The 12,349-nt window shown below is 27.7% G+C and overlaps 2 protein-coding genes across 2 annotated transcripts; one reads left to right on the plus strand and one right to left on the minus strand.

Annotated features, from left to right (window-relative positions):
• Positions 1-402: 402 nt before the first annotated feature.
• Positions 403-2,038, minus strand: LOC113853574 (glutathione S-transferase F10-like). The gene is made up of 3 exons (XM_027484014.1): positions 1,751-2,038; positions 1,554-1,602; positions 403-1,147 (listed from the first exon to the last, which is right to left on the minus strand). Exons 1-3 carry the CDS (start codon positions 1,892-1,894, stop codon positions 693-695), a joined length of 648 nt encoding a protein of 215 aa, XP_027339815.1. The 5' UTR covers positions 1,895-2,038; the 3' UTR covers positions 403-692.
• Positions 734-8,586, plus strand: LOC113853575 (glutathione S-transferase F9-like). Its single transcript, XM_027484015.1, has 4 exons — positions 734-740; positions 7,625-7,761; positions 8,016-8,064; positions 8,141-8,586. The coding sequence occupies exons 1-4, from the start codon at positions 734-736 to the stop codon at positions 8,584-8,586; spliced, it is 639 nt and encodes a 212-aa protein (XP_027339816.1).
• The last annotated feature ends 3,763 nt before the right edge of the window (positions 8,587-12,349 follow it).

Here is a 12,349-nt window from a genome sequence, read left to right on the forward strand (position 1 = left end):
ATAATATTAAAATTAATTATTATTTATTTTTTATTTGTTATCAATTAATTAAATAATTATATAAAAAAATAAAATTTCTCTTACTATATATTTGAATATAAAATATTTTAAGTTATATATATTTTTAATATAAAATATATTTAGATAGAAAAGACTAAAAAAAGAGTGAATAAAAAAAGTTTAGAAAAAAAGATTGTTATGAATGCAAAGAGAAAAAAATGATAAAAAGATTAAGAAATGTACATTAGATTTAAATTGTACAGCAAATAAGCTCTTTTTTTTTTTAAAAAAAAAAGATTTAAAAAAAAATAAAATAAAAGATAGAAATATAATAAAAAATTTAATAATTAACTTTTAAAAGTTAAATATTACTTTAAACAATTCTTAAAAAGTTAGTTTCCAAAAGTTACACAGGTTCCTTTTATTTTGTATTTAACAAAAAAACTCTATTAGATACTTAGAGTCAATATATTTCAAGCTCCTAAATAAGTTACTTTAACATAACATAGCCTCGTATGCACCAGGGATCACAGTAATCCTTACACAAAGTTATTATTCAAGAAAGAGTTAAAGATCCAAATCCAAAAACAAACTCGAGAGAGAGAGGTCCACATCTTGCACATAGGCTCGATTTATTCTGAAGCAGATAACAGAAAACATTGAAGGACAAAGCCCTTCTTCCAATTAAGCAGCTAGACAGGGTATTTGAATTGCTCAAGAACCTTCTTCCAAGATGGTCTGTTGCTAATATCATCCCACCAAGCACTCACATGCTTCCTCTCTCTTACCAAATTCCCTCTCCCAGTTTGGTTCACCAAATAATGACCAAATGGAAGATGGCTCAGATCAGCAAGGCTGAAGAAATCACCAGCCAAGTACTTGCTCTTTGACAGCCTCTCCTCATAAATATCCAGCACCTTCTCAATCTTTTTAACACTCTCTTCGATCACTTTCTGGTCTGATGGAGCACCCATTAATGGGGCAAACAAAACATTAATGACTAAGTCGTAAATTGGTGGGTGAAAGTTCTGAGCTTCCACTTCAAGCCATTGTTCCACAAGACCCCTTTCTTCTATTGTCTTTCCCAACAAATCAGTCCCTTGGTCTTTATACTTTTCTGCATAGTATCTGATTATTGCACGAGATTCTGAAAAATTGATTCAACATCAGTGTATGGAAGTGGGCATTCGCCTTTTCAGATTGAATTTGAATATGAAATTTCATGCAACAAAAACCATCCCGTCGAAGTTTGCTACAGTTATTTGCACGATGCATCAAACTACATGATGTCTATCGAAATCAACTTTTGACAAACCAACTAAATGGAGTAACTGAGTAATAATCCTCTCTACTCAAAATTAGGGATGAACATCCTAACCCCACAAATCAATTAACACTTTTTTTATCAAAAGTTTGAACTACCCACATCAATATAAGGGCTCCAAAAGGTGAAGAACATCAAGGAGAAAGATCAAACCCAACAATCATTAACTACATGGCACAAGATACAAAGGAAAAAAAGCAGAAAATCATAAAGGGGCCAAGTGGCTAACCATAGAGAGTATAATCACCATCTTGAATAACAGGAAGGGCTCCAAATGGCTGCAGATTAATCAAACACAAGTATAATCAAACACGACAAAAATAAATATATTTCTTTTAAAAAAACCCTGAAACCCAGTGAAGTAAACACTGTAATAGAGCAAAACATAAAGTCAAAATAAATTAACAAGAAAAATTAAAATTGAACCTGGAGCTTGAGAAACTCAGGTTTCCTATGCTCTCCCTTGAAGAGATCAATATGCACTGCTTCAAACTCAACTTCCTTCTCAATCAGACACACCACAACCCTTTTGGGGGAAGCATAGGTTGGACCATACACTTTCACAACCATGCTTTGTTCCTAAATTCCGTTAACCAAATTAGGGTTTATATCTTGGTTATGCGTATCAAGTTGTGCTTCTTTATGGTATTTATGGTATCATTGTAGAGAAAAAGTAAAATAGCACAGGCACAATTGTCATTGTCTAATCAACACAATTTTGTTGTTTCCTCGTAATTTCGCTTAAACGAGAAATTTTGGTAAATTAACTGTTAAAGTATAGTTTACACTAAAAATGCAGGGAACCTGGATCCATATTATTTTTCAACAACATAAGCTTGTGTCGTTTTTATATCATCGATAATTTGATATAGAACATTCTTTTATTGATTAAATTGTTAAATTATAAATTGTTTTAATTACTTCTATAAAATTATATATATATATATATATATATTATTGTATATGAATAAAGAATAAATTTTCAATTCATATAAAATTTTATAATTATTTGATAAGAAATTATTAAACGGTACATTTAGTAAATAAAAATCATGTTGGTGTAAGTTTTGTAATATTTTGTAATAACCTTCTGTATCACTTTGCACATTTTATTTTTCAATTTTTATGTTAGTTTTCATTTAAAATTAATCGGAGAATTTTCAAAGATTTAATTAAACCGTAGATGAATTAATGATGATAAATTATTTAATGTTAATATTATTATTTTTATTTTTAGTTTTAAAATTTAAGTTTAACATTTAAAAGTGATAAGTATTTGTTACAGCAATAATTTATTATATTTTTAATGTGATAAATATTTATAAAAATTATTACATTTTAAAGATTAAATTTAGCCTTAAAATTGAGATTAATAATATTATTAATATCATATATTATGTTAAATAATAAATTAACGCATGAATTTTTAAAAAATTAACCAGTTCAAAGTGATTTTGTTCATTGCTTCTTACTTACTTTTGATTAATTCTCTATTTCATTAGTCTTTTTTAGCTGCTCAAACCGATTCCCTGAATAGTTCTATGTCAAGCTGATCAAATTGGACAATTCAAGATGATTTTGATAACTATTGCCACAAACAATTCACCAAAATTAATTTTACAATAGATTGAATTATTTTTAATTTTATTTTCCTTTTTAAATAAATTATTTCAATATTATTTTCTTAAAAGAATCATACTTTAATTGCATTTGTGGCCCATTAAAGATTAATCTACGTTCAATTTTGACTCTTTGATTTTAATTGTTTGTATTTAATTTTTTAGTTTCTCAATTTTTTAAATTAAGACTCTTATCTCAAAATTTTATTCAATAATTAATAAAAATATAATTAAAAATTGACATATTATTGATTTATATGAATTAATAAAAAAGATATATAATATCTAAATAAAATACTAAATGAAATGTTTAAAATTTAATACATGCATTTTTCATTTTTATTTGATATGTGAGATTTAAATTTTTTATTTGTATTAAATAAATTTTATTTTACTATAATTAAATCCCTAAAATTAAAGGATAGTGAACAATGAATGGTACATTAAATTATTAACATATAAAAAATTATATAATCTTTAAATTATAATAATAAACATTTCAATTTTATCACTTTAAAATATTGTTGTGATTGTGAACAATAATGGTCAATAAAAATTTATTTAATACAACCACCATTAAAGATATAAATTATTTATAAAATTATATATTTATACATATATAATTTTTCATTTTAACATATTTTTATAAATTTATTTTTATTAAAATAAAAATATACTTTTTAGTATGTGTTTTAAAGTACTTAAATCTGAAATAATTTTATTTTTTTATATTTGATTAATATATAAAGTTATTGATAGGTGAACTGTATAACTAGATCATATTAGAATTAGTTTTCAATTGTAATTACTTTATTAACAAACAATTAATCTGTTAGGATTAGTTTATTTAGTTAAAGATAGACTAATCCTTCTTGTATATAAAGTCAAAACTTGTACACTGTTTTCAATTCTTTTCATATTTTTAATAAAAAAAATACATAGTACATTCTTTATCAAACTCTCTTTCCTCTCTCCAAACCCTTAGGCCTGATATCCAATATGGTATCAGAGTTCTCGGTCTTTAGACTTTGAGCTCACCACACCTTTCGCACTAACAGTTTCAATGGCTAATTCGCCAAAGACCTTCTCAAATCCACTAGCCACACGACTAAGTGAACATAACTACGTCACATGGAGACATCAAGCGATACTCACCATCAAAGCACACAAGCTAAAAGACCACCTAAACAAAGACAAGATTCCTCGTCGATTTGACACTCAAGAAGATGAAGATCTAGGCACTGAAACTCAGGCCTACACTGTTTAGGAGCCTCAAGATAACCATTTAGCAGCATGGCTCTTAGCTTCCATGGAGAGCGCTTTCACCAATAGGATGGTGGGTTGTGAATTCGCACACCAGGTATGGAGCAAGGTTGAAACCTACTTTGCCTCCAAAACCAAAGCGAGAGTGAAGCAACTGAAGTTGCAACTGAAAGCAATCAAGAAGCAAAATGATAGTATCATCGATTACTTGTTAAAAATCAAGAAGATTGCTAATTCCCTTGCATTGGTAGGTGCTCCCCTATCAGTTGAAGAACACATTGAGGTAATTCTTGATGGACTTAGTGAAGAATATAGTTCAATGATAACTCTTGTGCTCTATCGATCTAATACCTATTCTATAGAGGAACTTGAAGCCCTTTTAATGGCTTAAGAAGACTTACTTGAAAGGTTCAAGAAAGATGTAAATATTGTTCAAGCTAATATAGCCCAGGTGCCTCAACATGAGAATAAGAATGGAGGTCAGAGTTTTGGCAGAGGTGACTACAATAGAAGAGGCAGAGGAGGAGGACATTCACATAGAGGAAGAAGATCCTTTTGGCACAAAGCAAACAAATCACAATGCCAACTATGTGGCAAAGTTGGGCATGTTGTTTGGGAATGTTTTCATTGATTTGATCAAGGGTTTCAAAACCCCAACCGAAGAGCTCCTTCCTCTATTCCACCCTCAGCTGCATTCTATAATCCAAGAGCATATCTTGCTACCACCTCCTCTCCTCAAGACTCAGCTTGGTATCCTAATTCAGGGGCAAGCCATCACTTGACATTTGATCACATAAATCTACTCACAAGTTCATAATTTGAGGGGCCTGAGCAAGAGTATATTGGAACTGGATCAGGTATTGCTATTAAAAATATTGGCAAATCTGCATTGTATGCATCTAACACTCACAAAACCTTTTGTCTAAATCAATATTACATGTTCCTGAAGTCTCTAAAAACCTTCTATCAGTATCTAAGTTTGCAAAGGATAACTGTGTATATTTTGAATTCGGACCTCATGATTGTTTTGTGAAGTCACAGGTGATCAAGGAAGTGCTACTTCAAGGCACCCTTAAGAATGGTCTATACAGATTTAATGATATTCATGTTCCAAAAGAAAACTTCACTACTCTTCTTCTCATTGTAATTCCCCTGTCAACACTCACACCAGAGTGTTGTGGCTAAGAGATTAGGCCACCCAGCACACAAAACACTGCAGCATGTCATGAATCTCTGTAATGTACAAGTTGATTCTAATAAAAGTATTGATTTTGATTTTAGTCTTCACTGCGATGCATGATGTGTTGCAAAGTCTCATCAACAATCCTTTCCTGTCACAAATTATAATTATGATAAACTACTAGAACTTATTGTGTCTAATGTGTGGGGACCTGCCCTAGTTTCATCTTTCTCTAGATTTTGATACTATATGTCATTCATTGATGTTTGTACGAAATATACATGCATTTACCTACTGGAAAATAAGTCACAAGTATTCACAACTTTTGTCCAATATAAGATATACATAGAAAATCAAACTAGTCTGAGGATCAAATCACTACAAACAGATAATGGAGGGGAATATTTATCCTCTTCATTCACTAAATACCTCACAACCCATGGCATCCATCACAGACTTAGTTGCCCCTACACCCAACAACAAAATGGATGTGCTAAAAGAAAACATAGGCACATCAAGGAAATTGGTCTCTTCCTTTTAGCCACTGCTTCTATTCCCCTAAAATTTTGGGATGAAGCTTTTATCTCAGCTACCTACCTTATCAATAGACTGCCATCACCAAATACTCAAAATCAATCCTCTTTTGAACTCCTTTATCACAAACAGCCCACCTACTCACATCTCAAAGTCTTTGGATGTGCTTACTACCCCCCACCTCCCTCATCTTAACAAGCACAAGTTTGATTTTAGGTCTCATCTTTGTGTCTTTATTAGCTATTCACCTAATCATAAAGGCTATAAGTGCTTATCAACCTCAGGTAAAATACATATTGTCAAAAGTGCAGTAATAAATGAATATATTTTTTCTTATAATAAATTGTTTCCTATACCCCAATCAAGTTCCTTGCCCAATGCACCTGCACCCCTCCCTCACATTCCACTTGTACCACAAACCAATCCAATCATACATGTGCAGTCTGCCAATATTTTAAATATCACCAATAGATACATTTCTAGTATGCCCACTGCAAAACCTGCCACTATATTCCTGCTTGATATCCAATAGTTATACATTTAATAAGCATTTATTATATTTAGTAAATTTAATAAATATATTATATTTAATGAATATAATCTTTTATATAGCAAAAAAAAAATGGTTAGTTTTCAATGTTCTAATTTTCATTACAACCAAGTATGCCTCTGTGTTGATAATATACACTCACTTATTTTATTTTTCTAAAAAAAATATTTTAATAAAATTAAAATAATATTATTTTCAAAATATAGTAAGAGACAGCAGGATTGATTAATATTAAATATTAAAGTTAGACACTTACATAATTTAATAATATTTTATAAAATGTAAAATTAATAAATTCAATCATTAATAATTTATATATATTTCATAATTATATTTATCAAATTTTATATAATTTGGATATTTATAAGTTTGTTATTCAAATTTTAATATTTATTTATATTTCAAAAAGAATTACTTGTTAAAATAAAGTAATATTATGAAATATCTATTCATTTTATTTTTATATGAAATTTTATAAAATTAATCTATTTTATAAAATTAATCTATTTTATAAGAATATTTTGACCAACAATTAAATTGATTAATCTAACATCTTACCAAAAAGTTATTAAGTGACTAAATTTAACACTTAATATTAATGAATATTTTCTCCGTCGGTACAAGTTATGTGGTTTTTTTTTAAATCACATAAATTTCTTAAGTGGTCATATATTTTTTAAAAAAATTTGAATTTTAATTATTTGTGTACAGATGTACAGTTCAAATTTACTCTTTTTACAGGATATATCTTTTATATGTAACGTATTTAATATTTAATAATGTCTTTCTTTTCCAATATTTTATTAATATTAATAGTCAAACATTTAATAAGCATTTATTACATTTAATAAATTTGGTAATATTTTATACTTAATAAATATAGTTTTAATTTAAAAATATTGTTTAAATTAATTATATATTTCACTTAATAAATATATCATTAATATTATTATACAGTGAATTGTACATATTTAGATACAGATATAGATAGCTTCTTATCATCTCTTTGAAGAGTGTTCAATTAATTGACTTGATTTTGATGCATTGAACCTCTTTGAGGATTGTATTGCTAGGCACTATAAGAAGCAACAAGGTTAAACCCAAATTCCATCAATCAAGCATCATCATTCTTGCTTTCTGCAAATTACCATGAGTGAAGGTCTATGGCCCAGACTATGATTGCCCAAAACGGGTTATAGCGTGTCTGATTGAGAAAGAAATTGAGTTTGAAGCAGTTCATATTGATGGCTTCAAGGGAGAGCATAAGCAATCTGAGTACCTCAAGTTGCAGGTTCACTTTTGTTTTTACAAAATGCACATTTTCATGTGCCTTTTCACAAAATTCTTTCATGAGAAATATTATTTTGAAAAATAAAATGCAAATGGAGAAAATAGATGTTGGGATGAGTTTTCTCCCTTCAAGGGTTCTATCTAATCAAATTCAGATTATTACTTCTAATGTGACTTCTTAATGTTGAGAGTTTAAGACAATTTTGTTTTAATATTTTGTTGAATATAATTATGCCTTTTGCTTATAATTTGCAGCCCTTTGGATTGCTTACTGTTATTCAAGATGGTGATTACACTCTTTATGGTTAGCCTCTTCACTAGTTTCTACATTTTGTTTAGTTAATCACAGTTAATTTTGATTTATCTCCTTAATTGTGCAGAATCAAGGGCAATAATTAGGTACTATGCTGAGAAGTTCAAAAACCAAGGGACTGATTTGTTGGGGAAAACAATTGAAGAAAAGGGTCTTGTGGAGCAGTGGTTGGAAGTGGAAGCCCATAACTTTAACCCACCCATCTTCAACTTGGTTATGAATATTTTGGTTTCACCACTATTGGGCCTTCCATCAGACCCAAAAGTGATTAAAGAGAGTGAAGAAAAAGGTGTTGACATTTATGAAGAGGGGCTATCCAAAACAAAGTATTTGGCAGGGGATTTCTTCAGCCTTGCTGATCTTAGCCATCTCCCATTTACCCATTATTTGATGAACCAATTGGGAAAAGAGAAAATGGTTAGAGAAAGGAAGCATGTGAGTGATTGGTGGGATCATATTAGCAATAGGCCATCTTGGAAGAAGGTCCTTCAAATATACAAATACCCTATGTAATTGCTTTGTTTTAGGCACTCTCTATGGTGTTTTCTATTACCTTCAGAATAAAATGATCCCTTGTATGGGTTTGGACTTCATCTCCATCTCTTATCTAATATATTTTTGAAAAATCATCCCTTATATATAGAAGTAGATAGAACGATTTTTTGATGAAAAATACACTAAATAATTAATGTGAATATTATTTTTATTAGAGTTTCTTAAAATTTATAATCTATAATATACATTTCAGACACTATATTAGTAAATATTTCGTATACTATAGGAATATATTAAATTAAAATATTTTAAAAATAAAATGTTAAATGTATCTATTTTTAATTTAAAATATAAATATTTTATTATTAATAATAATTTTTTATGTATTAAATATGACTTAATTAAATAAATGAATTTTGATATTGAAAAACAAACTATCACATGTAATTGAATGTGAAAAACTAATAAATTTATGTATTCCTACTTAATGAATGAGTTACACTTTTAGAATAGATAAAAATAAATAATCTATTTTAGTAAAAAATAGCATTGTGTCATTACGTATAAAAAATAAATTCACAAAATACATCAGTTAGGACATATTTTGTAAAACATATGATTTTTATAATAATTTATTAAAAATGTTTTATATTTTATAGATTTATTAAAATATTAAAGTTACATTTGATTTATTTATAATTATAAAAAATACTTTATTTTAAAAGTAGTTACAAATTTATTTTATTTTAAATCTATTCAAAATAGCTTTTCAAAACAATAAATAAATTGATTTTGGTTAGATCCTAATTTTTTTAGAAAATTAAAAATTATACACTAAAATTAGTTATTTGATCTTTCTTTATATATATACTGTTGAATCTTATTGAAAATCATGCTAGAATTGCATTTTAATTGAAGGATTATCATTGACCTGTCTAATTCTCTTTGTATATGTCACAAAATTTTAGGGCAACGGATTATGTTAATTATGAGTAAAAATTCTAAAAAAATTATCAAGTATTATCAAAATATAAAAATTCAGTGATGGAGAAAAAAGATCTAGATTAACAACTTGGTTTAATTTCTCATTTTAATCAATAATTTGATATATTAATGACAACTCAATACACAGAAGAACTCCTTAATCATTTTCAATAATTATTGAAACTAAAAAATGAAAAAAATAAAGTCAAAATTTGATTAAAAACAAAATATGACTAATCTTCACACTTTAGTCTCTCGTCTCACCAATAAAATGACTCAAATTATTAATGTTTAGTCGTAATATAATCTTGAATTAATTTCAATAATTATTGAAATAAAATTAAAATTTTGACAGTTTTAACAATATTATAATGAAAGAATTAACTTAAGTATTAGATAATTAAATTAAATTAAAAAAAGTTAGAAGGAGGATTTAAAATAAACAACAAATAAAGAACTAAATCTCTATCTTTACCAACAACAAAAAATTATTAAAAATGTGAAACAAATCTTATATTTCCACCATTATTAATGAGAGATAAGCTCCATTGACTCTGTCATAACAACAAAGCTTTCAATAATTAGGTGAAATGATAAAGAAATAGTTAAACTTACTTGAATTATTCATGATAAAAACATTAAAAAGGCTGTGATTGGAGTTGCAACCTTTTCCTTCTTTATATATGTTTTTAATAAATGATCATATAAAATCTTATATAAATAAAGCACCCAAAATTTGTTATACAAGTCACAACTGCAAAGGTATCACACTCATGAAACATTAACAATATTGTTGTCTAGATTTACAACAAAACATTTGCAATTTTTTTACAATACATTAGAATTGTTACTGAGGAAAATTTATTAAAGAAAAAAGTGGTAGATATGAGAATAAGATATTGAAAACTTGTTTGCAGCTTTATTTCCATACAAAGTGCTATTTAAACACGCAATGTCTAAAGCAGCAACATAGAAGTTTCACGGCATGCAATGGGTCTTGGGTTGATGGTGATGGTGCTGTGAATCATGCAGTGAGATTAAATAGTCAATTTGATAATAACTAACATTACAAGCTTTTTTCTAACACCGGAAAAGGTGCTTCTATCCAGTTATCTATGGCCATACACAATACATGCAACCATTGTTTTTGTTTCTCTCTCAACACAAAGAAAGGCAAGTTCCCAATGATGAGTGACACAACTGTTAAACAGGAACCATTTTATTGGTACAAGGTATATATCTAATACTATAATTGATAAACACTCACACTCGTGTCTCGACTGAAAATTCTTTTTAAATAATTCCTGAAAACAATTTTTGTTGCTATTTTTAATGCACTTTTTGGATATCTCAAGATCAAGTTATTCTAAGAATAAGAAAAACTGTGGTGAGAGTTATCTGGCTTAATAATTCTTTTTTTTTTTTTATAACTTGAATTTTTAAATTTAACTATTAAATTAAATTTTTAAAAATAGATTAAGTATATAAAAATTGTATAAATTACAATTTAATATAACTTGATAGTTGATAATCAACGTAAATATATAAATTTATTCAATAATTAGATTAAAAAATTAATATTTATAAATAGTTATTAAAACTGAATATAATAAATTTATTCTTAAAATAACTTAATTTTCACCCATATGTATATATATAATATCACTTTTGAAATTAATTTGACATAATTCTACTAGTATTTTTAATTAATAATTTTTATTTTAAAATAAAATGATTTTTTATAATTATATTCTACTTAAAACTCCCAATTTATTATTTCTGATGACCCAAAAGTACCAAAAATTGAAAATTTAGGAACTAAAATGTAGTTTACCACTTTCTCAATTTGTCTTCTACACTTTATTTGTGTCACTAAATCTCATTATACCTGTTTTATCATGTCACTTAACTTATATATTTTTTTTATCACTTTACTCTCATAAAGGGTTCATTCACAAAAATAAAAATACAAAATTAAATAAGAAAAAGCATAAAATTACAACGATGTAAAATGGAGTTTATCTGATTCTTTATCCAAAATGAAATATTAGGATCTAAAGAAGTCTTTGAATTTTTATATTTTGATTGAATGTTTACATTTAAACAAAAAAAGACCCACTTAAACTTATTTTTGTCTTAATTCAAATAAGATAAGTGTATCTTAAACTTTGAAAAAGAGAAGAGATAAAGGAAGTTGCTATTGTTTGAAAGAGACATTGATAGGAAAGAATCACAGGGATAATAATACATGCGCGTTTGTTGATGAGAGTTGTGACAGACAAGACAAAAGGGACACGCATATATACATAAAATTCTAATTAGCAAAGAGCATGCATGAACGTCCAAAACCCGCAACCTTAAATACCACTCAACGTTCTTCACATTCACATGTCATGGACAGCAATGGAAAATGGTGGATTGAAAAGAATGCTTCTACGTGTAACAACACACAAGTTTGATATGTTATTGTCATCCGTGACCCATTGTCCCATTATTAATTTACTACACACATTCTAGGAGCCCAAATTATAAAAGAAAAAGAACTATGAAAAAGTTGGTGCAGTTCATATAAACATGATGCATAGTAACAGTTGTGTAATCTGAATTCATGCATAATTGAAAACTTACTTATATTTTCAATAAAATAATGGTTAAAATTAGCTTAAGCACATATTTTAATTCCATGGAAAATCTGAAAATAATTGTGGAGTGAGAAACTGAATTTCGTGGATGTTTCGAGGAGAAATCAGAACCATTTGATGGGTATGAAATTTCTTTGTCTCACTCTTTGTTTCTT

This window comes from Abrus precatorius, unplaced genomic scaffold (genome assembly GCF_003935025.1).
Source record: "Abrus precatorius isolate BTA unplaced genomic scaffold, Abrus_2018 Scaffold11, whole genome shotgun sequence".
In the NCBI taxonomy this organism is placed as follows: domain Eukaryota; kingdom Viridiplantae; phylum Streptophyta; class Magnoliopsida; order Fabales; family Fabaceae; genus Abrus; species Abrus precatorius.